Source organism: Akanthomyces muscarius, chromosome 2 (genome assembly GCF_028009165.1).
Source record: "Akanthomyces muscarius strain Ve6 chromosome 2, whole genome shotgun sequence".
In the NCBI taxonomy this organism is placed as follows: domain Eukaryota; kingdom Fungi; phylum Ascomycota; class Sordariomycetes; order Hypocreales; family Cordycipitaceae; genus Akanthomyces; species Akanthomyces muscarius.
The window spans coordinates 4,474,692-4,497,758 of NC_079242.1; the positions used below are offsets into that span (position 1 = coordinate 4,474,692).

Consider the following 23,067-nt stretch of genomic DNA (forward strand, 5'->3'; position numbering starts at 1 on the left):
TGTTAGTGGTCGGCCAGGGTCTCTTTTGGTTTTGGGGGACTATTTTTTTTTTTTGGCGAGTCACTCACTGGAGCGATTAGATAAGCTCTGGTTGGTAGTGCAACCTTTTTTTTTTGCTAGGCCCTCGCTGGATGCCCCGCCATTGACGTCTGGACGATATATCGTCGATGAAACATCTGCCAGAACGTTTACATTTTTGACGATCTTTGCATAATTTATTTCTTATAAGCACGCTTCATCTTTGAAGACGCCCAACCGCCTCCGCGATAAAAGTCCAGTTCACTCTGCCAATTACGAAACCCCCCCCCCCCCCCCCCCCCCCCCGCAGCCGCTTATACAACCGTCGTCGTAACTCTCATGACCCCTCCATAGGTCTTTCATCGCGCCTCCTTCACCACACACACACACATACATCCACACAACGGCCATGGACACGTCCAGGTCCTCATGGATCGCCCTGGGCTGCGAGGGCTCGGCCAACAAGCTGGGCATCGGCATCATCCAGCACACGCCCACCAAGACGACCATCCTCTCCAACCTGCGCGACACCTTCAACTCGCCGCCGGGCACGGGCTTCCTGCCCAAGGACACGGCCGCGCACCACCGCCGCGAGTTCGTCGCCCTCGCGCGGCGCGCCCTCGCCGAGGCCGGCGTCAGCGACCCCCGGCGGCAGCTCGCCTGCATCTGCTTCACGCAGGGCCCGGGCATGGGCGCGCCGCTGACCTCGGTCGCCGTGGGTGCGCGCGCCCTCTCCCTGCTCTGGGGCGTGCCGCTCGTCGGCGTCAACCACTGCGTCGGGCACATTGAGATGGGCCGCACCATCACCGGCGCCGACAACCCCGTCGTGCTGTACGTCTCGGGCGGCAACTCCCAGGTCATCGCCTACGCCGAGCAGCGCTACCGCATCTTTGGCGAGACGCTCGACATTGCCGTCGGCAACTGCCTCGACCGCTTCGCGCGCACGCTCGAGATCAGCAACGACCCCGCGCCCGGCTACAACATTGAGCAGATGGCCAAGAGGGGCACCAGGCTGCTCGACCTGCCCTACACCGTCAAGGGCATGGACTGCTCCTTCTCCGGCATCCTCGCGAGCGTCGACGCCCTCGCCGCGCAGGTGAAAGCCGGAACGGCCGACTTCTCCGCCGAGGACCTGTGCTTCTCGCTGCAGGAGACCGTGTACGCGATGCTCGTCGAGATTACGGAGCGCGCCATGGCGCACGTCGGCTCGCGGCAGGTGCTCGTCGTCGGCGGCGTCGGGTGCAACGAGCGCCTGCAGGCCATGATGGGCCAGATGGCGGCCGAGCGCGGCGGCAGCGTCTTTGCGACCGACGAGCGCTTCTGCATCGACAACGGCATCATGATTGCGCACGCGGGCCTGCTGGCGTACCGCACGGGCTGCACGACGCCCCTGGCCGAGAGCCAGTGCACGCAGCGCTTCCGGACGGACGAGGTCTTTGTCAAGTGGAGGGACTAGAGACGGCAAAAGGAGAGGGAGGGCAGAAGCATAAAGATGGAAATGAGACGAGACAACGAGCACATAAATAGCGACTGATTTGAATATATATTTGCATACGGCTTGCATGGCAAAGTTTCATCTACTATTAACAAGTCCAGATTCGCAGTCATCAACAATTCCATCTAAAAAAAGAAAGCCCAATGTGTGCGCCATAACTACAATGCTAGAATGGAAAAGACGCAGCGGGCTGCGCTTTTTACCTAGCCCTCATCCGCAGAGGTGGGCTTGTATACTATCGTCGTCACATACTACACGACGTTAGAGACGGCTGCAGATCGCAAGAGAGGAGAAGAATGAAAGACGCACCTTGCCGCGATATCTCGTGGTCGCGCACACAGCAAGAACGTTATTCTTGATGCTACTCGTAGCGAGATGGTTCAGCACTGTATGGTTGGGCATGTTGAGCACACTGTTGTCGTCCTTCATCAGCGTCGCCGCGTTCAGGATGGGCTTGCTGAGGAAGCCGGGCAGACTGGGCGGCGTAGGCAGCTTCTCCATGGCACCGACGGCGTTTTGGTAGGCGGGCGACTCCTCGGCCTGGTCAAAGTCGACCAGGTACTGGGGGATCTGGCTGCGGTAGCTGTCGCGCGGCGGGATGGTCTTGTACTTGGCGAGCTTGAGCGGCTCCTCGGCCGAGGAGGAGGCGCCGCCTGCGCCGGCGCCGGTGCCGGCGGCCACGGCCCGGACCTGTCCGTCGGGGCCGGGCGTGACCACCTCGAGCGGCTGCTGCTGGAGGGCCATCTCGGCGCTGACCTCAATGTAGTTGACCAGGTTGTTACCGAAATCGACAGTGGTCGGCAGATCCGGCGACGTCTTCATGATGGTGTCCACGACGAATCGGACGTGATGGGTGCCGGGGAGAACATAGATGATGCCGGCAAAGCATCCTGGCTTTCCCTCGCTAGATGCCTGGTTAGTTTTGGGAACATGGCATGCTGCCGCGGTTGGGCACTCACACTGGGTGTAGACGCTGCTTCCTGCTCCACTGGAAAATGGTACCTGTAACATAGACCTTTTCACCACCGACGTTCCACTCGATTCGCGTGGGCACGACGGGGCGGGATCTGTCAACGCGCAGCTCATGGTTGTCTTCGTCGTCAAAGGTGGCCTGGCTGACGGCGGAGCTCTTTCTCGTCAGACCATCGGAAGACTCCTGATCAATCCCCGGGATGTCGCCTCCAGGGGCCGACTCGTCCGCGCCCAGGATCGGGGAACCAGGCGTGTGCACCTCTTCCTCGATGGGCAGGGGCAGGCGGGGCGGGCGAGAATTATACATGTCGGTGATGCTGCCGCTGGCGATGAGCTGGGCGTCGGCCATCTCGGAGTCGGTGCGGTTGATGCCCGGGGTGCGGGAGACGCTGCTGCCGCCGCCGGGAACGTCGACGGGCTTGGAGGGCTCGGCGATGGGTATGGGGGCCGCGGGCCCAGCCTCGGGCAGCTGGGCGGCAGCAGCCTTGGCGGCAGAGGAGGTGGTGCTGTGCGGCGAGGCGTTGAGGGAGGAGAGGGCGGTGGTGGGCGGCAGGGTCGAGCTGGCGGCCGAGATGCTCTTGGGCCGCGAGGCGATGGAGGTTGAGCCGTGGGCCTGGGCGAGCGAGGGCTCGGGAGGGGCGGCGGCAGAGCGGTGAGTGGCGTGGGCGGGGAGGATGTTGCGCGACGACGACGATGCCGACGACGAGTCCTTGCTGGCGCGGGACGACGAGGAAGGGCCGGTGCCGGTGGTGGTGGTGTGGTGGTGGTGGTGTCGTGCCGCATCGTGCGACGAGGTCGAGCCCGACGGCGGCGTGGCCGACTTGGAACCCGATGACTGGTTGTTCCCCATGTCTGCTGCTCGGGCGCCTAACGCAAAGAGAGAGAGGCCAGACCTGACCTGGCGGACGGAAAAGCAACGCAGCCGCTTCGACGAAGGAGGGGGCGGGGCGCCTGCGAGCGCTCTCCTGCGAGCACTCTGGGCGGGGAAGACGTGCGTGCGTGGGGGGGGGGTTTCGGTAATTAGGTTGAATCGCAGATGGGTAAGTATGCAGCTTCGATTGCGGTTGAGACGCAATGGATGAGGTTGAAATACAGGCACGACGATCTGCAGGTGATGAGGGATCGCGTGAGATGTTGCTACAAGGCGGCGGGCGCACTGGAGCCAGTGGAAAGGCAGGTAGAGTTTTGGTGGTTTGAGTTTACAGGCTGGTGGGGGTTTTCCGCCTCTGCGCCGGATGGGTCAGCAATAGTGATGCCGAATGTGTGCGGGCGCGGCGGTTGATAGGCCAAGATATACAATTCGATTGAACTTAGGTAGCTGCTTCGACACTGAATTATTTACCAGGTCTTGGCCTGCCAGTTTGGTACTGATCGGATCGGTTACTCTGCGAATCGCATTGTTCTCTCTTTAGCTGCCGCTCTCCAATTGACAACCGAAGTGTCCCGAGGAACGGAAGAATGCTGGGTCGAACGGGAACCTCACAACCGTTTTCTTGCCGGTCTATCGTTGGAGAACGGCAGCAACTGAGAAATTGGAATTGGTCCCGGTAGAAAAAAAATCAATTCATAATTACAATCACGGGGCCGATCAAAGACAGTTGCTCGACTTGAATGACGCCACCGGTGGACAGAAGCTCTCTCACAGTGGATTCGCCCAGCTGGAGCGAGCTAGCAAGGTACCAATCTAGTGAGCTTCCGCGCCTGCTCCTGCACTTTACCCCAGATTCCTTCTCTCTGCCCATGATGCCACGACCGGCCCTCTCCCAAACACCAACACAAGCTCAGCTCTCGCCGCCGCAGCCATGACCGAGGCAAGCGACGCCCCCTCGGCCGCCCTCGCCACCGTCGTCTACGTCGCCAGGGCCCTCTGGTCCGTCCCTTGGCGACGGTACCTCGTCCGCGTCGGCCGCCTCGTCGCGCTGCCGCTGTCGCTCGTCACGGTGCCGCTGTCCTACGTCGCCGAGGCGCTGCTCGTCATCTTTGCGCCGCTCATCCACCTGGCCGCCTTTGCGTTTGCCTCCGCCCAGAGCGCGCTGGCCCTCTTGGCTAGCCTCAAGGTTCGTTGCCCTTTGTCCTCTTGTCTCCGAAGCCCCGCCGCGTTTGTTGCTAACCGTCACTGCACAGCCTTTATATAGCTTTGTGAGTTGGTCCCCTGCTTTCAGCCATCAAATGGCACTTGCGCAAGTCTAACGAAATGTAGATCGCGGCCGCGGCAGGCATTGGCATCGTTGCGGGCATCGTCCTCGGCGCCACGTCCTCGGTCATCACGTCCTACCTCGGGATGCAGGACAGCGACGAGGACTTTTACGAGCGCGAGCGCGACTACCTCGACTACTACGACGACGAAGAAGACGAGGAGGACGAAAAGAGCTACCGGTACGGCCGTGATCCCTACGGTCTCGACGCGGCGTCATACCAAAAACACTTGCGTGGCAGCGACTCCGACACTGGGCCCAAGCGGCGCGTGGCCCGCGGCTTGCTGTCGCAAACCATTCACGAAGAAGACGACTCTTCTGGCGGCTAAGCCCATCACGCGTGCACCGAATGCTCCTGACACCAATTCTTTTTCGCTGAATTCTCGCTTTCAATCTTCTATCCCCGCTCATCTTTGACACATATATATACCCTTCTGCGCTCAACGATAAACGATACCCAATTTCCGCCTCGCTGTCTTTGCAAGCAATTGATCGCTTCATAGTTACAAAGGGGCTTTTCCAACCCCGAAACTTTTCTAATATGACCACGCTGGAAAGACATTTCCATCCCATTCTTCTTCAGCTTTCCATGTTTTTTCCATTCTTTTATCCGGGGTTCAAAATGACAACCAACGCCGTGCAAACCGTAATGTGATTTCGATATATCGTGCCCCCTTGTATCATGCATTCCCAACCAGGCTCTATCGGTGGTACACGCTGCGCCCACGCCTACGATGAAGCCCCGCATTGCCAGATCGATTCTATCGTCGGTAAATGTCACGCTCACGCTCGCGATGATCGCGCCGCTCCATGCCCGGAGATCGACTTCTGCTAGTGCGGTGGTCTCTCTCGCGGTCCGGCCGACGGTCGTCTCTTGGCGGACGGCGGTCGTCGCGGGGCCTGTCGTCTCGACGCCGCACAGCATCATCACGCGGCCCATAACTGGGAATATACGTATCCGTGTCTGGAGCGGCCCTCTGTCCCCCTGGGCCGCCGCCGGGTCGGCTCCTTGGCGGGACCCGATCGCGGTCGCGATAGTCTTCCTCTCGACCACCTCTTTCGGGCGGAGGGCCGCGGCCGGGTGGTGGGCCGCGCTCGCCGCGCTGCCAGGCCGGCCGTCTGTGATCGTCTGCACCACGAAACCTCCCATTGGTAGCGCCATTCCTACCATAGCCATCGCCGCTGTTAAAGCCCGCTGTCGCGCCGTTCGCGTCCGGCCCGATGCCGACTGTGCCGCCTTTGGGTGCGGGCGGCAGAGCTGCCTTGCGGTCCTGGAACTTTCTGCGGTCCAGCTCGTGGCTCTCCTCGTACGTGGGAATATCATGCGGCTCCATCGGTAGTGGCGCCATCTTGAAGTAGGCGTGATCTAGCGCGTCGACGGCGTTGATGCGAGTCTTCCAGTCCAGCTTCAGCAGTTCTTTAAGAAGCGATATCGCGCCGCTCCCGAATCTGGTAGTAAAGGGTTAGCATATGTCTCGAATGCACGGGAAGCGTCTTGTTCACTCACTCTCTGAAGCGGTTCTGCAGATTGCCGGGTCGTGGACGCGGCGACAAGTGTTCGCCACCGGGCAGGCTCTTCCAACCGGGCATGTTTTCGTCTGTCGGGGTGCCGAGAAGGTCCCAAATGATGTCGAGCTGGTGGCTGTCGCTTTCGCCCGCAAGAATGGGCTTGCCCACAAGCATCTCTCCAAATACGCAGCTGCATTTTGTTAGCGCTTGTCAGGAACTATCCAAATGGCTCATGCATACCCAACACCCCAAACGTCAATAGCTGTAGTGTACTGGCGCAGCTGCAGTAGAAGCTCCGGAGGACGGTACCATCTGGTCACGACAAGGCCAGTGTAGTCCCGACGGCCGTCTCCTATTGGCCGACCGGGTTGCGGCGTCGGCCCGTCGTAATGCCTGGCAAGACCAAAATCGGCGATTTGAAGGTTGCCTGTGTTGCTGATGAGCAGGTTGGCTGCCTTCATGTCTCGATGTAAAATATGCTGATCGTGGAGGTAACGAAGGCCTTGCAGAAGTTGTAGCATGTAGCACTTGATCTGGCCCTCTTTGAAATGGACAGCGGGGTTGTCGAGCAAACCGGAGAGATCGTGGTCCATGTATGGGGTGACGGTGTACATGATGTACTTCTTTCGTTTTTCGTCTGAAATTATGGTTAGCTGGATTGCAGACAGACGGGGGAATCAATCATGTCGAGAGCGTACTGCTTCGTGAGGGATGCTCGACAGCCATGTCTTCGAGCCGGAGAACGTTGACGTGGTTGAGAAGTTTGAGGAGCTTGATTTCTCGCAGCGCAGTGATGGGGAACTGGAACCATGTCAGAAATACCGGTCTGGGGTGGGAATGTATTTGATATGCCTCCTTACACCATCTTTTTCGTTGTGCATAATGATTTTTTTCAAGGCGACGATTGCGCCCGTCTTTTTTGACCGAGCTCGGTGCACCTCACTGTTGGCTAGGGTCAGCTCAGCGCGCTCACAGTCGCGCGACGCAAAGGGCAATCCTCACCCAAAGGTTCCTTCTCCGAGTTTTCCTTGCAGCTCATAGTCTCCGATGCGGGAGCAGCCGCGAAAGCTGGTCCTGGATCGCTGGTGGGCGATGGCGAAGGAGCGCGGCGATCCGCCATCCGGCGCCGAGGTTGGAACGGGATCCATGGTCTCGAGCAGCCGCCGGGGAGGTGACGCAGCGTGCGTTGGACGTGACAAGCGCGAAGTGTAAGAAGAAAAGGTGGTTATGAAGCGGTAGCGGCCAGCAAAGGGCGATGCATCGGTCGCGACGAGGACTGTCGGACTCGGACGCTAGGCCAGGCAGGAAACGTTTGGCCGGACGGTGTGCCGCGGGCGTCGAGGAATTGTGCAGAATCCGCGTCAGGGGCTTGGTGAAAAGTTGGCGTGGAGTGTGTCTCGCCAAGAGGGCGCCTCGACAGATGGGCAGACTGCGCGCTGGTGGGCGAGAGAAAGTGCCTCGGAGCGGACCGCGTTGTGATGGGATGGTGCGAATGCAGATGGATAAAGTTGGGCGAAAGAAAGCAGCATGTTACGTCGGTAGGGTCCAGGCCGGGATGGTCTAAACTAGCAGCTACCGAGATGATACTTGTGCAGCCTCGAAGATTAGTGGTAACAGTAGGTATTCAGTGGGTACCGGCGCTGGAGGAGATGTCCAAGGCGCGACAGGGCCAAGACAGTGCTGGCAGCGCCTGGGCCACAGCACCCAAAGTCAACGACGTATTCGGCGCCACGCCACTGTGGCTCGACAAGAGCACGCTTTTGGGCTTGATCGATCGATCGCCGTTTTCACGACCGGACGAAGGTGACGCAGTTTGATGGTAGATCTGGGTTTCTGTAGGAGATGGAAAGATGTGGAAATTTTTCCCGGGTCAAGGAAGAGGTTTTACAAGATTTGTACCTACTGCGTTGGCAGCCGCAGTGATTTGCTGTGCAAGCTGTGCTACCTGGATCATTTGTTGTGCGAGCGTACACGGCCAAGTATTTTTTTTATAACACAGTATTGTAACAGGTGATATTAGCAGATTATTAAAAACGCAGTATTCGTACCTAGGTGTAATCCTTGGCATCGTAGCACAGTACCAAACGGGCCGCTGTTCCCAGACCACTAACAACGCTGCCAGCTGCAGTCTGCCCGTTTTCAAAAGCAAACTGTAGCCTACCAAAACACCAAAACCCCGAAACACCAAGATGTTCCTCTCTTTGCTCTCTTTCCACACCTCATCTCGCCTCATCCATCTAACCTCTCCCTCGTCATCATCAATGCCATCTCCCGCCTTTCATCTACCCCGACTTCCACCATGTCTACACCCCGCGGCCCACAACTCGCCCCGGATTCGCGCCGTCGCCGCCCGACCACTCCCGTTGATTTTTTCAACAGGCTAACTTACGGCGCGACCTCCAGAGGCAGAAGAACGCCATGACTAAAAAGGACTTGGATGGAAATTTTTCGTAGCGCGTGAGCCACCAAAGGCTACCGACGGCTTCTCCAGCAATACGCGACAATGCAGACTGCCAAAATAGTTGAAACACTACATGGATCATTATCCTTTTAGTCCGACATCGCTCGTCGTTCATCGCTCTACGCCTGAAAAACCCATCCTTTTACGTTTATTAAACAGCGGCATATCCACAACAACCTCTGCCGAGTTCCAAAGAGTTTCTTTCTCGTCCAATTTGAACACTCTTTGCGACCTCAACTGTCCATACGTCCCCGAATCGCCTCTGCGCCCCGCGCTATTTTGTCGCCAACAAAACTCTACCACGCAGCTTCTTCTACGACGCCCCGGCATTCACCATGTCTCCGGCCACCGTTCTCCCGCCCGCTGGGCAGCAGCCCGGCCCCGTCGCCGCCGGCCTGCCCGAGTCCCGCGTTCTCATCATCGGCACCGGCGGCACCATCTGCATGCAGGAGGGTCCCGACGGCCTGCAGCCCAGCAGCAACTTTCTCGAGAGCGCCATGGCGCCTCGGCCGACTTTCAACGACCAATCCGGGCCGTCTGGTAAGTCCTTTGCAGCCCCCAATCCTGCCTTGCTCTCTGCGCGTCGCCGGCCTCGCCGCTAACAGCCCGTGCAGTCACCATGCAGGCTAGCCTCAAGGGCAAGCTCATGTCCATCGATAGTCTGCGCACGCCGCCAACTGCCTATGGACGACATATTCGATATGGAATCGTCGAGTTTGACCCGCTGCTGGACTCTAGCTCCATTTCTGCCCACGACTGGGATGCCGTGGCCGAGTGCGTGTATGAAAACTACAACCTCTTTGACGGCTTTGTCATCCTACACGGCACCGACTCTCTGTCCTACACGGCCTCGGCGCTCTCCTTCATGATGTCCAACCTGGGCAAGCCCGTCATCCTCACCGGGTCCCAGGCCCCCATTTTCGCTCTCCAGTCGGACGCCGTCGGCAATCTGCTGGGCTCTCTCATCATCGCAGGCACGTTTGTCATTCCCGAAGTCTGCCTGTTCTTCCACAACCGCCTCTACCGCGGTAACCGCACGACAAAGGTCTCGGCCGCTTCTTTCCAGGCATTCGACAGCCCCAACTTTGAGCCACTTGCTCAGGTGAATGGTCTTGGAGTGAGCGTCAACTGGAATCTTGCCGAACGTGCCACTTCCATTGCTCCCTTTTCCATTTCGAAGCGACTCGACACCACCCACGTTGCCTGTTTGCGCATCTTCCCTGGCATCAAGCCAGAAATGATTGACGCTGTCCTGCATCTGCCCGACATCCGCGGTCTTATTCTGGAGACGTTTGGTATGGGCAACGTGCCCGGTGGCGTCGACGGCCGTCTGACCCAAGTAATCAAGTCTGCCGTTGAGCGTGGCCTTATTGTCGTCAACGTCAGCCAGTGCGTCAACGGCTTTGTATCCCCCGTCTACGCCCCTGGTACCCAGCTTGGCCGAGCTGGTGTCATCTTCGGTCTCGATCTGACTGCCGAAGCCGCCCTCACCAAACTCTCCTACCTCCTATCCCTCGGCATCTCAAACAAGGAAATCACAGAGAGCTTCCCCAAGTCCCTCCGCGGAGAGCTCACCGAGATTGCCCACCCTACATTCAGCCACCCCACGGCGCCTCTTCAGAACCCAGCCTCCCGCCTCACCGACGTCGAGTCTGCCTTTACCGTTCTGGGGTACGCCATCCAAAACGGACAGATTGCCGTCGTCAAGGATCTTCTCAAGGGCGAAGGCAGCCAGCTTCTCAAGACGGCCGACTACGCTGGCAACACGGCTGTCCACCTTGCTGCCGTCTCTGGCGACGCCGCCATTATGCTCGAGCTGCTTCAGCAGGGCGCCAGCGTCCACGAGCGCAATCGCGCCGACAACTCGCCGCTATTCCTTGCTACGCTCTCTGGCAAGGAGGAATGCGCACAGCTTCTCAAGGCTGCAGGCGCCCACCTTTCTGTTGAAGAGGTAGAGAGACGACCACTTGCCACTGCGCCGAACAAGGAATAGTAAGTGTATCGCGGCCAGTGCAACAACAGCATGTTGATGAATGGATATGTCTTGATAAGACAGCTGCCCAGAACGTCTAGCAAAGGAAAACGAAAATAATTTGATGTAATGAGACATAACGGTGGCAGGACCTGCTTACGAAATAATTTACATGATGAGCCTCTCATACAGCTTTCGAGTTGGCCAAGAAAGGTGGCTTAGGAGTCAGAGTGATGCAGATTCACGAGCGCAAATGAATTAGACAAACAAAATGACTAATAAATGTCAATCAAATCCCTTGTAGCCCATTTTGATTAGACCATATATATTATGTCACGCAGAGCAGCTATTAGTCATTAAGAAGAGTGTTGATGAAAAAGAAAGCTAGCTGTTCCCAAGAGGTTTGCCGCACAACGTTGGCGATCCGGGCACTTCTTGGCCTTGATCGCCTATTGGCAGGACGGTCATCTTGCGCACCGCTTTCTAGAAGCTGCGCAGCAGCTACAAATTAAACCATAATAACACGATAATTATTCCTAGTAATCGTATTTATTGGTTGTATTTGAGGCTTTTTAGTGGCAAGCTCTGAATGTAGGCAGGTGCCAGCGAGTGGGTGGTTGACGTCAGTCAGCTGCCGACAAGAAGCAACTTGGCACGCTTCGCACCCGCAGATGCCGCCCTATGACCATGTTAGTTCGCACGGGCGCCAATGTATCAATGCTTTGGAATCAAGCTGTTGGCCCCTCTTCCTCGCATGGTTGCTAAGCTTGGTACATGGACAAATTAGACTACATGGAGCACTTGTTCTGGTTCCATGCACCTGTGTGTTGTCGCGCAAGGCTGTGGTGGGCTACCAGGAAAGACTCGGTCGACTCATCCGCCCGCGTCGCAGCCCTTCTCCGTATGTTCCTTGGCTACAACGAGGCTTCATGCGATACATATTCTCTGTTACTGGTACGTATGTATACATGTGCCCCACAGCGACGCACTCTGAGGACTTACAAGCCGTTGACGCCTAGTACGTCTCGCCAGGCTAGCACCAAATAGGATAATGCTCATCCTGGTCCCTGCATGTGCAGCACACCATTAGGATAGCCGAACAGACGCTTGTGTAAGTCCGCGGCTTCTACTCTGTAAGTATAAAACTCAAGGATCACGCCCTCGTCTACAGTCACAAAATACATTCCAAGGGGAACATCTTTACAAGTGACATCAAATTTGCCTTTTTATATTACATCTTTAGTGCTTTTTTCCTTTCTTTTCGAAAGCCACCCAATTGTCATCATGTCATCTACAATGGATGCTGTCATCATCACCAAATTTGGTGGCCCAGAGGCTCTGCAAACGCAAAAAGTGCCCAAGCCAAGCCCGGTCCGAGGCGAGGTTCTCATCAAAGTAGAGGCCTTTGGACTCAACCACGCAGAGATGCATATGCGCAGGGGCGAGTGGGATGAGTGGAACGCCATTTCTGGTCTAGAATGCGTTGGTGTCGTGGAAGCTTGCCCCGGTGGCGAGTTCCCAGTCGGCAAAAAGGTCACAGGGATCATGGGCGGCATGGGAAGAGAAAGACCTGGCAGCTATGGTGACTTTGTCAATGTGCCTGCGTCCAACGTGCTGCTCATCGAGAGCTGTCTTCCCTGGGAGCAGCTGGCTGCCATCCCCGAGGTCTATGCGACTGCCTACTCTTGCATTGCCACTGTTCTCGCAGTCAAAAAGGGCGAGTCTGTACTCATTCGGGGCGCCACTTCAACGATTGGTCAGGCCGCCGTCCACTTGGCCATTGACAAGGGAGCCAAGGTCACTGGCACCACGAGACGACGTGAGCGTTTCGGGCTGCTCAAAGACATGGGCGCCGTGGACGTCCAAGTCGAGCAGAAGGAGCTTGGGATGCAGCTCGCCCCCAACACCAGGTTCGACAAGGTCCTCAATCTAGTCGGAAACACGGTGCTTCTCGAGTCCATCTCGCTGACCAAGGTCGGCGGCCGCATGTTGCAGGCCGGCTGGCTGGGTGGTCTGGCCCCGGTTGCCGACTTCAACCCCATGATTCAAATGTCGTCGGGAGTGCACTTCTCCTTGTTCCACAGCAAGGTTTTGGGAACGCCGGATTTTCCCTTTTCTGGCATCCCGCTCCAGGAGATTGTGACCAAGATTGAGAACAAGGCGTGGGACGCGAAGCCCGCCCATGTGTTTACCAGAGCCGACATCGTCAAGGCGCACGAAATGTTGGACTCGCACGATGCCGGCGGCAAGATTGTCATTAAAAGGACCGAATAATTTCAAGACTAATTTAAAAAAAAAAAGACTCGTTAATTGATCTCATTATTCGACTTACGCTGTTCAGCTTGGAAGAGAGGCCCGCATAGTGAAGATCAAAAGTCGGGCATGTAGTCATTACTTGCTCTAAGTACCTTTCTTTGTCCCGCATCTTGTGTTTCTTTCTACAGAAAGTAGAAAATAAATAAAATTCCATTTATATCTGGTATTCATTCATTTATTGTTTCATTACGCCCGGTGGCTTCCAGGCAATAGGGCTCACTAGCCATGCCTAGGTGTGTCGATTTCACTGCCTTTTATCCTGGCTTCGATTTACCTGATCCAGCACTTGTATCTCAGGACGTCTTGGCAACTGCTCCACCTGGATCTTGAGCAGCAGGCGCCGCCGTACAAATTCTTCCGCGAGACTGCCACGGGCTTGCTCTACACACAGTCTGCCGGCTGGCAGCAAGAGAAAATGGAAGCTGGGAAATCGCGAATCTGACCGCTCGATACAGATGGGTTGGCTTTGCTTTTTTCCATTTTCCAGCGCTCAATTGACTAACGACTATGACAGACTAGATGAAGGCACCCATGCTCTGCTACACGATATATCGCTCTCAATAGAGCTAGGCGAGAAAATCGCTCTGGAGGGACGGACTGGCAGGTAGGCTCACCCCTTTGCAACTGAGTGGAAGCGCTATATTGACAGGTGTTTAGCGGAAAGAGTTCCATATTGATGAGTGTCCTGGGCTTCTTCGCCACACGAGAACCATTAAAATCGACGGCATAGACATTACCAGTATCCTGCCTGACACTCTTCGGTCACGTCTTGTTGAAATTACACAAGACCAGGTGCAATTCGATGCCAGTATTCGAACGAATCTTTTACTTTTTCCGATGAACGACAACCTGAAAGAAACTGATGTGGAGGAGAAAGCCGAAGGCGCCAAGACAGACGCGGAGCTGCAAGAACTGCTGATTTTTCTTCGTTCTCCTTCTCCTCTTTAGTTTCCTCTTATTACTATACCACTGCCAACCTTTATAGCATATTGAGGCAAGCTTTTGTTGCCACGATCGATGGCAAACCGAGCTTTAGCAGGTCGCTACTTTTCAAAGCTTTAGGCTGACCCTGTTGCAGCTTCATGTCGCTATGATGTGTCCCATGCAGGGAGCCAGCATCTTGGATCATGTGCTGCCCCTCATGATGTTTTTTTTTCGTAAATAGCGGCGTTAATAGTACATTATTTGAGCGGAGAAAAGTGTCCTGTGAAACCGGATTCTTCAACACTGCCCAGCCTCCTCGCTAGAGAATAAATCTACCTTTGCCGTCCTTGACGCCACCCAAACCAAGCACGAGCCGATGAAGACCAGAATACCCGCCACGAAGAACGGAAAGCCTATCCAGGCCCCTCCCCAGTCCAAGCCTTGCCGGAATGCCGCCGCCAGGAGAGGCCCAACTACGGCAATCCCACCCGTCTCCAGCACGCTGATCGTTGTGTAAACGACACCGACATTGGCTTCACCTGCCGCCTGTGCCAGCAAGCTGCGCATGATGAATTCCTGACCCTTGGAGAGCGACGTCCAGCTCACAAACACCAGCATCACGGCCGAGGTGCTGGCGAGGCCGATGCCGAAAAAGCCAGTGACCATGATGGCGAGGGACAGCTGCGCGAGGAAAATGTCCTTTTCAAAGAGCGTCCAGGACCACTTCAGACGCAACAGGCCATCCAGGAGCGGGATGATGAGAGAGGTCGTGCCCATGGTGATGCCGCCCTGGAGCGAGCTGAGCAAGCCGGTCTCACCCCACGTCCACCCAAAGCGACGTGCGACATACTGTGCCAGGAGAAGCGTAAACGCCTTGCCGAGCGTGGTGAAGAGAAGGCTGATGAGCAACAAACCGAGCGTTCTCTGTTCGATGAACTGCGTGCGGACAATGTGTCGCACCTTGCGCCCGGCCGCCACCAGCTGACGCTGCACGAAACTGGGCCTGAAGACGCTGCCGGCCTTCCACGTCGCCGCGCTGGCCGGACGAGCGTCGCCGCGAATGTCGGGTATGAAAAGGGCGCACACCGCACCCATGACCATGAGGAAAAAGCTTATGTAAATCGCCAGCCAAGCGCCGCGCCGCATAATCAGCCACGCCAGGGGACTGCCAATCAGCTCCGCCGCGGTTATGGCAGCGCCGAGGTAGGAAAACATTAGGGTTCTGAACATGAAGAGGTTAGACAGGGAACACGCCGGGGTCAAAGTTGCGCTTACTTTTTAGCACCGGGGGCGACGCTGCTAACCGCTGCAAAGATGAGCGCACTGAGGACCGTCGCTCCGCCTCCGATGAAGCTCAACAAGGATGCCCACCACACGGTGCGGATCGGAAAGATTTGCGGGAAAGCATCTTGCCGCCAGATTCCGAGTTAGAGACCACAAGAACATGCATTGCGTAGCAGAGCCAAGGAGAAAGACACATACAAATAACCAACATGGCACCCTGCTGGAGAAGCAGGCCAAGCATGCACAGGCCGATGCCCAGCCGCCGACCGTAGGTGTCTGCTAAGATGCCGTACGGCACGGCGGTGACGACGCCGGGCAGCAGAAACAGGGGGAACGACCAGCCTTCGATGAAGGAGAGCTCGCCCTGCACGAAATTGTCCTTGCAGCGCGGGTCGCGGCCGTGGGCCACGTCCGGGTACAGGCGCTGGCAGATGATTTCCTCCACGACCTCGCTCGTGGCGGGCTGCATGATGGAGGCCGACAGGACGACGAAAAAGTAGGACAGCGTGCAGATGGCAAATGTGACGATGCTTTTGCGCGGGAGCTTGGCGTCGGTGGAAGCGGCCTCTGTCCCGGTCGCCTCTGTCGGCGGCTCATCGGCGCGGCTCGCCGGCTGCTGATTGTTGGCGTCGTCGGCCAGCAGCGCAGTGCGCTCATCCGCTTCAGCGGTGATTCTCGAATCCATGGTGATGTGGACAAATTGAGCTCAGAGAAGCCGCCCACGCGGCTCAGCCTTATGCCCAGGGCGGTGGGACGCATCTTTTATAATATGGCTCGGAGCCTTGTTCTTAGCGTGCGCTAGGCCACGTACTACATGCGATACACGGCCATGAACGATGCCGGCCAGTCTTTCAATGAACCGGATAATGCACCTGCGAACCAAATTGTGGCTTCAATTAGCCCGAGGTTGCCCATCCAATGTCAGCCACGGCTCGTCTAACACTTGGTTCCCTGTCGCATGTAACTTGCTCAGCTTTGGCGATAAAAAGCATTTTCTCAAAGATTGGTTTACATCTATGAAAGCGCTGAACACGACCGACGTAGTAATGCCTTCTCATCGGGATTAAGCCAGCAACTTTTGCATGGCAAAGTCGACCTCGGCCGCATTTCCGCACGCCAGCGCACCCGTCTCGTTGATATCCTCCACCGCTCTGCCCAGGACATCCGATCCGTCCGCGGCGTCAACCGCCTTGCCGCCGGCGCACTCCACCACCATCGCCACGGGGCACAGCTCGAAGAGCCTACGCAGCTTGGCCTTGCTGCCCGCCGTCACGGGCGAGACGTACAAGCCGTGGCCCTTGGACAGGCCATGCACCACGTCCGGCACCAGGCCTCCGCTGTAGCGCAGCGTATATCGCTCCGTGATATAGTGCTGCACGAGCGCCATGTACGCCGGCGACTCGGACGCCGCGCGCAGGTTGGCCGGCGCAAAGTACCGCGTCTTGGCGGCCTCGGTCGCGTAGCGGACCTCTGTGCGCGTCAGGGCGGCGGGCGTGCTGCTGTCGTCGCCCAGCCCGACCTCGAAACAGACAGCGGGCGCCGTCGTACCGGGGATGCGGAGGGCCACGAGCGCCGTGTTGCGCGAGCCGTAGCTGGCAAGGATGGACGCGACCTGCTTCTCGCGCGGCGCCTGGCGCAGCGCCGAGGGACCGTCCCAGAGGCCAATGATGGTGCCGACCGCCCAGCCGGGCCCGATGATGGAGCTGCCGTCCAGCGGGTCAAACGCGGCCGAGTAGACTTCGCGGCGCTGCTTGGGCACGGCGACGGAGTGGTCGACGGAGCGCTCGATGGGGTCCTCTTCGCTGCTGGCCGTCACGACCGAGGGGCAGCGCGCAAGAGCGGCACGGACTAGTTCTTCGGCTGCCACGTCGACGTTGAGCTGCTCATCGCCAAACGTGTTTGTGCTCCCGACAGCGACGACGGAGTGGGCAGCACGGAGGGCCTTGCTGATGTCGGCAAGCGCAGATATGATGGTGGGGAGGACAGATGTGCAGAGGGCGCTGCGTTGCTCGTAGGCGATGGGGCCAAGCACGGCTTGCAGATGGTCATGGATCGATTCTGATGCCATTTTCGGCAGTGCCGATGCCATCAATCTGGGGGACGCTGTTGTGATGTTGGGAAGATAATGCAGGCATAATCGAAATGTCAAAATAGCTCAGCAAAGTGTGGACCCCGCATGGCTTACACGCTCAAGGCAGATGACTTGCACGACACGGAACAGAGATAAGTTGTGTGTTTTCCCGAATAGAACCAAACTTTTAAATCCTCAATCTATAATTCGTAGTCTATGTTTTAGTGCCATGCCCAAATGCACAGCAAAATACTGGCGAATTGAATCAGGTGCTGGATAACAACTAGTGAGTCTTGCGTAGGGCGGTAGAGCTGGCCAGTAGTGCCGCGATGAGAACTAGAGCCGTGGCAGATGCAGAGGCCGTAAACGAGTATCGAATACCATCGTAGTAAACATGCTGTACCTTGAGCTGGATTTCGGGCGGCAGGTTGCGGAGCGCATCCACAGAGTGTCGAATATCATCAATAATCTAGACATTGCAGCGAAGCAAAGAAAGCCAAACGTTAGCGAACTGTCAACAAATAAGAGTGCACATCTTCTTCTTGCCCAGATTTAGGCAGCGATAGGGTCTCACTTTCCATTTATTTGGAACATCACCCAAAGCCTCGGGCAGACGAACGCTAAGCGTCGTCTGCACGATGGCTGATGTTATCGAAACCCCCCACATTGTACCGAGAGATCGGACGAGATATACGGTCGAAGCGGAAACAGCGTGATCTGCGTGATCGCGTTAGGGGGTGCTGTACAGCTATCCTGGCAGCGGCCCTTTGCTTACCGGCGTGCTCAAAAGAAGCTAGCGAAGTGAACAGAATCGATGGGTAGATGATGCCTTGGCCAAAGTTGGCGGGAAAAATATAGGCAAAGTACTTCCAAGACGAGTCTGAAAATGCAAGGGTCGCAGTCAGGGTGTTACCGAGCAGCATGAAAAACGCACCGACTCGTACAAGCGGCACAAGCTTTCCCCAGCGTGACATGACAACGCCAGCTACCAGACCACCCAAGGGTCCGGCCAATGATGGGATGGCAAGGCGCGCACCAGCCTTTGCGGCGGGCTCTAGCAGAACAGCTTGGAAGAATAGAGGCAGCATGAACAAATACTACAAGCAAGTCAGCCCCCGTACATGTCCTCTTCCAGGCGACATAACTTACAGCATAGGCAGCTGCGCCGGCTAGTAGGTTGGCGGTTTGGATGAGTACTGGCAGCCTTCCTTTAAAGAGACGCAGTGGAATGATGGGCATGGCGCTCGTAGTCGCCTCTACGTGCAGGAATAATCCCAGCAGCACAAAGCTTGCCACCACAAGCCCAATGACCCATGGACTACCCCACGGCAGCTCGTTGCCGCCAAGACTCAGTCCCAGCAGCTGCAGCGAGATGGCCGAGACTAGCAGAACGGCGCCGCGAAAGTCTACACGCTTCCAGACCAGATCGAGACCACTATTCAGCGAGGAAGCGATGCCCGGTGGGTTGGTGAGAACCTTGGCGCCAAATACAAGAGCGGCCATGGCACAAGGCACCTGCGCAATGAAGCACCACCGCCAACCGATTGAGTCGGCAATGCTGCCACCGAATGCAGCGCCAGAAATGGCCCCGAATCCCACGATGCCGTTTTGCATCGCCTGGTACATTCCACGCTTGCGAAAGGGAATAAGGTCCGAGTTGATGATTGTCGCTGGACAAAGGAGAAAGGAAAAAAGCACTATTAGCAAACAACAAGAAGTGCACGGTTACCGGAACGGCTTACCCATTGTCATTAGGCCAGCGCCACCAATACCAGCGAGCGCCCTCATGCCGATGAGCGTTACGATGTCTGGGGCGAGACCGCAGCCAAGACATCCGACCGCAAACGCCACGGAGGAGATGAAGAAACATACGCGACGACCAAAGATGTCCGAGACTCGGCCGTACAGCGGCTGAAAGGCAGCGGACGTGATGAGGTACGACGTGGTGAGCCACGAGGCCTTGTTGGCCGCGCCAAACTCGGAGCTGATGACGGCGTAGGTCGATGCCGTGATGGTGCCGTCGAAACCGTACAGAAAGACATTGGTCATGATGGCAATCTCCATCCACATGAATCCCGAGGGTGGCGTCCACGTCGCCTCGTCGGGCGCATCGAGGATGGGTTGGCTGGTGCGACTCAACGTCGGCCGCAGCGATTCCACGTCTTCTACGTTGCTAGCATTGTTTAGCAGCAACGGCTGGCGCTCGTCGGGTTCTAGACGCTCGTCGCCCGCAGCGGCCCACTGGTTCGCCGGGATCGCTCCCGTCCCGGGAAGGGGTTCGGTCTTTTGCGCGGCCATTGCTGAAGAAAACTTCCAAGAACGTATCTAAACTGACGTACTTGAGGAGAGCAAAAGAAGAAGAATAACTGAAACAGGCAGGAGAAGAGAAAACTAAAAGTAAAACAGGAAAAGCAAAAGAGTCACTTTAAGCGATGTGGGAGGCGGCACTATGGTTGGACAAGGAAAAAATTGTGCGACGACGTTATGCGGGGGCTGACTTGCGCAACCAGCCGTGCATCGGCCTAGCATCTGACAATAAGTAAGCCACAATACATTCGAGGGCGCTGATACGTTGATAAGCTAAGCGCTACGGCTTTTGCATCATCGTCCGCCCGTTTCTGTCTCGGATCGGCATCGGAGGTGATGTAGACTTGTGTCGACGGAAAGAGCTTGAAAAGCATCTTTTGAACTCGACATCTTAAATCAATAGCTGGACAAGGGTAACAGAGGGGGAGATGGATCGTCCCAAGTATCTCCCCAGTTGTGGGGGTTTGTCCATGCTCACGCTGCATACCTGGTAAAGCAAGTGCGTCTTACCAATAGCCGACGGGGTACAAACATTGTGTGCATGGGTAAATCTTGTACCCGGTGCAACTGTATCCGTGAGACAGGTGTCGGCATCTACATCGGTTGTCCGACACCACTTCGAGCTCTACTTACCATCGAGGCCTTTTTTTACTGTCGAAAGATATGGGGACTCGAGATCAGGCCAATACTCGAGACTGCCGATGCCCAGAGCCGAGACAGATTAGCGCATCTTTGCATCTCCCCTCCGCCTTCCGGCCCGCATCGTAGTCGGAGCCCCGAGCCGCCTGCAGGTTTTAAGAGGAGTCTGCAGCAATGAATTGTCTTTTAATAAAGAACGGCTGACTCGCCATGTTCTAAGGCCCCCGTCAGAAGCAATATTCCTTCATTCCCTTGAGCACTGCCGTTTCTTTGACTGGACTTGGGGCACCGACAGCAAACAACTTGGCCTTTTCTCCCCCTCCCCCTCACGACAAAAAGCACAAAGCATAGACTCAAGATCTGAAGAGCAAAGGTAGCGAGTAGGGGTTGATGGCAAACAGAAGTGAGACCTGTTGGTGGTCACCGCGTAGCATCACACGAGGAGGAGACTGATAGCGAATTGTGTGTACTTCACTGCGGCGACAAACAAAAATTCCTCAACGAAGAGGAGCTGTGAAAGAACGGGGGAAGAAAGCCAAAGGGCTGCTCCATCTCGCTATCTCCTTTTATTTAATTTGTCGTGTACCCCCGCGAAGCAGACTGGCAACAAAAAGGGCCCAAGCTCTTGCAAGACACAACACACACACACACGCACACGACCTTCTCCTGGAACGAAACTTATACCATTAATTCGTTATAAGCAAAAAAAAACAAAAACTTACACGACAAACCTTGACCTTGATTGTTGCCACTTGGATCTGATTAATCACTTTTCTTCCTTCTTCGTCCCAGACACGAAGAAGCCAGACAGGTCGCCGCCAAGACGACCATGGCGAGACCCTTCGACGAACCTGCGCCTCGCGCTGCGAGCGATGCAGACACCGACAAAAACTCATGCACCTGGTATGAGCACGAGGAAACCGCCTCGCAGACGTGCGAGTCCTCGGTGGGCGATGACAAGCCCGAGGTGTTGCCGCCGCTGTCTCGCGGCAAGGCCATTGCTCTCGTCATAACGTTGACGGGAGCGGCTTTTATAAATGTGAGTGAACGATCTGATTGCTTCCGTCTTGACCACCTGATCAAATCCGAAACCTGACCGCCTCAAATTGCATCCATTTTTTCTTGGGAAACGTGTCTAACGTGATGCATCATATACAGACCCTTTCGGCTCAGAGCGTCGTCATTATCCTCCCCGCCATGGGTAAGGCCCTCGATATTCCGGACAGCCGACTGCAGTGGATCATATCTGCTTACTCGCTTACATTTGGCTGCTTCTTGCTGCTTTGGGGTCGTATTGCGGACATCTTTGGCAAGCGATTCATCTTCATTGCCGGCTCGATCTGGGTCACCATTGCGACGGCCGTGAACCCGTTCATGCCCAATGAGATTGCCTTTGACTTTTTCCGCGGACTACACGGACTGGTAGGAATTCTCTTCTATAAAATATCGATACGATCATGGTCACTAACATGCTTCTAGGGCGCTGCGGCGAATGTACCCACAGCTATTGGTATCCTTGGTGTTACGTTTCCGCCCGGCAAGGCAAAGAACTATGCCTTTGCAGCATACGGTACGTCAACGCTCCCAAAAACTGTATTCCCGACCGCTTTGCTAACATGTCAATGCAGGAGCCGGTGCGCCACTGGGAAGCATCTTTGGCTGCATCATCTCCGGCATCATTGCCCAGTACGCCAGCTGGAAGTGGGTGTTTGGCTTCACAGCCATGATGGCCGGTGCCATCTCCATTGCCGGCTTCTATCTCATCCCCAACACTGCAGAGTCGCCCAAGCTTGCGGCTGCCCTCAACGGCGGCGGCATCGGGGCCAAGCTCAAGCTCGTCGACTGGACCGGCGGCGTGCTCATCACCACCGCGCTTATTGCGCTGCTCTTTGCCCTGACCGAGGGTAATGTGGTGGGCTGGGACAAGGCTTGGATCTCCAACCTCATTCTTGTTTCCCTGCTTCTCATTGCCGCATTTTTCTTCTGGCAGCGCCATCTCGAAAAGAGGCCCGAAGGCCGTCCACCGCTGATGAAGGTCTCCATGTTCAAGAACCGTCAGTTCTCGGCTGTCATGGCCATCATGGGTCTCTTCTTCGCCTCGTTCAACAACTTCCTTGTCTTTGCGACCTACTACTACCAAGACTATCTCGGGTATGACCCGATTCAGACCATGCTGCGCTTCCTGCCGACAGGTGTTGGCGGCATTTTTGTTTGCTTCGCGGTCGCATTCTTGCTAAGCCGTATCCCGACGGCATTCATGCTAATCTGCGGTACCCTGTCGGTGACCATCGCCAACTTGCTCTTTGCCGTCCCCATTCCCATCACCACGTCATACTTTGCGTGGGGTATGTGGGCTATGCTGCTGTCTGTCATCGGCTCAGATATTACCTGGCCATGCCTCACATTCTTTACCTCACAAGCGCTGCCCGCCGAAGATCAGGCGATTGGCGGTGCCCTCATCAATGCATTGGGCCAGATGGGTCGTGCTATTGGGCTTGCCCTTGCCACTGCCGTGCAGACGGCTGTTCTGGCTAAGCAGCGCGGCGTGTCGGTCGAAGAGGTCGGGGCTGTCGAGGTGCTGGACTATGCGTCGCTCGTGAGTATTCGCATTGCGAGCTGGTTCAATTTCGGTCTGGGAGTTGCGTCGCTGATTATCGTTTGCATCGCATTTCGCAAAATGGAAGTCATTGGTAGGATTGAACCGAAGCCTTCTTGCCCCTGCGGCGAAGACGGCATTAGGATGAAGGACGTTGGTACCGAGAGGCGCGCGCGGGTATCGGAATAACTTGCAGTTTTCTTAATTTATATAATAGCCTCGCTTTGTGGGCGCTTTTGCAGGCCTGAAATAATGGAAGGAAAAGTCAATGAAATTATTATGATTTACGAACTCACATATCTCATTAC

The 23,067-nt window shown here is 56.3% G+C and overlaps 10 protein-coding genes across 10 annotated transcripts; 5 read left to right on the plus strand and 5 right to left on the minus strand.

The window, feature by feature from the left end:
* Positions 1 to 427: 427 nt before the first annotated feature.
* Positions 428 to 1,474, plus strand: LMH87_004608 (uncharacterized protein; the record flags this gene model as incomplete). The annotated part of the gene is made up of 1 exon (XM_056195855.1): positions 428 to 1,474. One exon carries the CDS (start codon positions 428 to 430, stop codon positions 1,472 to 1,474), a length of 1,047 nt encoding a protein of 348 aa, XP_056049442.1.
* A 242-nt stretch (positions 1,475 to 1,716) lies between these two features.
* Positions 1,717 to 3,335, minus strand: LMH87_004609 (uncharacterized protein; the record flags this gene model as incomplete). The annotated part of the gene is made up of 3 exons (XM_056195856.1): positions 1,717 to 1,764; positions 1,823 to 2,417; positions 2,473 to 3,335. 3 exons carry the CDS (start codon positions 3,333 to 3,335, stop codon positions 1,717 to 1,719), a joined length of 1,506 nt encoding a protein of 501 aa, XP_056049443.1.
* A 952-nt stretch (positions 3,336 to 4,287) lies between these two features.
* Positions 4,288 to 5,009, plus strand: LMH87_004610 (uncharacterized protein; the record flags this gene model as incomplete). Its single annotated transcript, XM_056195857.1, has 3 exons — positions 4,288 to 4,542; positions 4,610 to 4,624; positions 4,686 to 5,009. 3 exons carry the CDS (start codon positions 4,288 to 4,290, stop codon positions 5,007 to 5,009), a joined length of 594 nt encoding a protein of 197 aa, XP_056049444.1.
* A 432-nt stretch (positions 5,010 to 5,441) lies between these two features.
* Positions 5,442 to 7,337, minus strand: LMH87_004611 (uncharacterized protein; the record flags this gene model as incomplete). Its single annotated transcript, XM_056195858.1, has 6 exons — positions 5,442 to 6,129; positions 6,188 to 6,379; positions 6,430 to 6,826; positions 6,888 to 6,990; positions 7,050 to 7,131; positions 7,192 to 7,337. The coding sequence occupies 6 exons, from the start codon at positions 7,335 to 7,337 to the stop codon at positions 5,442 to 5,444; spliced, it is 1,608 nt and encodes a 535-aa protein (XP_056049445.1).
* Positions 7,338 to 8,985: 1,648 nt separating this feature from the next.
* Positions 8,986 to 10,643, plus strand: LMH87_004612 (uncharacterized protein; the record flags this gene model as incomplete). The annotated part of the gene is made up of 2 exons (XM_056195859.1): positions 8,986 to 9,190; positions 9,265 to 10,643. 2 exons carry the CDS (start codon positions 8,986 to 8,988, stop codon positions 10,641 to 10,643), a joined length of 1,584 nt encoding a protein of 527 aa, XP_056049446.1.
* A 1,263-nt stretch (positions 10,644 to 11,906) lies between these two features.
* On the plus strand, positions 11,907 to 12,896 carry LMH87_004613 (uncharacterized protein; the record flags this gene model as incomplete). The annotated part of the gene is made up of 1 exon (XM_056195860.1): positions 11,907 to 12,896. One exon carries the CDS (start codon positions 11,907 to 11,909, stop codon positions 12,894 to 12,896), a length of 990 nt encoding a protein of 329 aa, XP_056049447.1.
* Positions 12,897 to 14,159: 1,263 nt separating this feature from the next.
* Positions 14,160 to 15,831, minus strand: LMH87_004614 (uncharacterized protein; the record flags this gene model as incomplete). The annotated part of the gene is made up of 3 exons (XM_056195861.1): positions 14,160 to 15,084; positions 15,138 to 15,270; positions 15,345 to 15,831. 3 exons carry the CDS (start codon positions 15,829 to 15,831, stop codon positions 14,160 to 14,162), a joined length of 1,545 nt encoding a protein of 514 aa, XP_056049448.1.
* A 378-nt stretch (positions 15,832 to 16,209) lies between these two features.
* On the minus strand, positions 16,210 to 17,214 carry LMH87_004615 (uncharacterized protein; the record flags this gene model as incomplete). The annotated part of the gene is made up of 1 exon (XM_056195862.1): positions 16,210 to 17,214. One exon carries the CDS (start codon positions 17,212 to 17,214, stop codon positions 16,210 to 16,212), a length of 1,005 nt encoding a protein of 334 aa, XP_056049449.1.
* A 286-nt stretch (positions 17,215 to 17,500) lies between these two features.
* Positions 17,501 to 19,515, minus strand: LMH87_004616 (uncharacterized protein; the record flags this gene model as incomplete). The annotated part of the gene is made up of 5 exons (XM_056195863.1): positions 17,501 to 17,686; positions 17,792 to 17,934; positions 17,993 to 18,314; positions 18,367 to 18,887; positions 18,960 to 19,515. The coding sequence occupies 5 exons, from the start codon at positions 19,513 to 19,515 to the stop codon at positions 17,501 to 17,503; spliced, it is 1,728 nt and encodes a 575-aa protein (XP_056049450.1).
* A 1,477-nt stretch (positions 19,516 to 20,992) lies between these two features.
* On the plus strand, positions 20,993 to 22,948 carry LMH87_004617 (uncharacterized protein; the record flags this gene model as incomplete). The annotated part of the gene is made up of 4 exons (XM_056195864.1): positions 20,993 to 21,202; positions 21,322 to 21,585; positions 21,643 to 21,733; positions 21,792 to 22,948. The coding sequence occupies 4 exons, from the start codon at positions 20,993 to 20,995 to the stop codon at positions 22,946 to 22,948; spliced, it is 1,722 nt and encodes a 573-aa protein (XP_056049451.1).
* Positions 22,949 to 23,067: the final 119 nt, after the last annotated feature.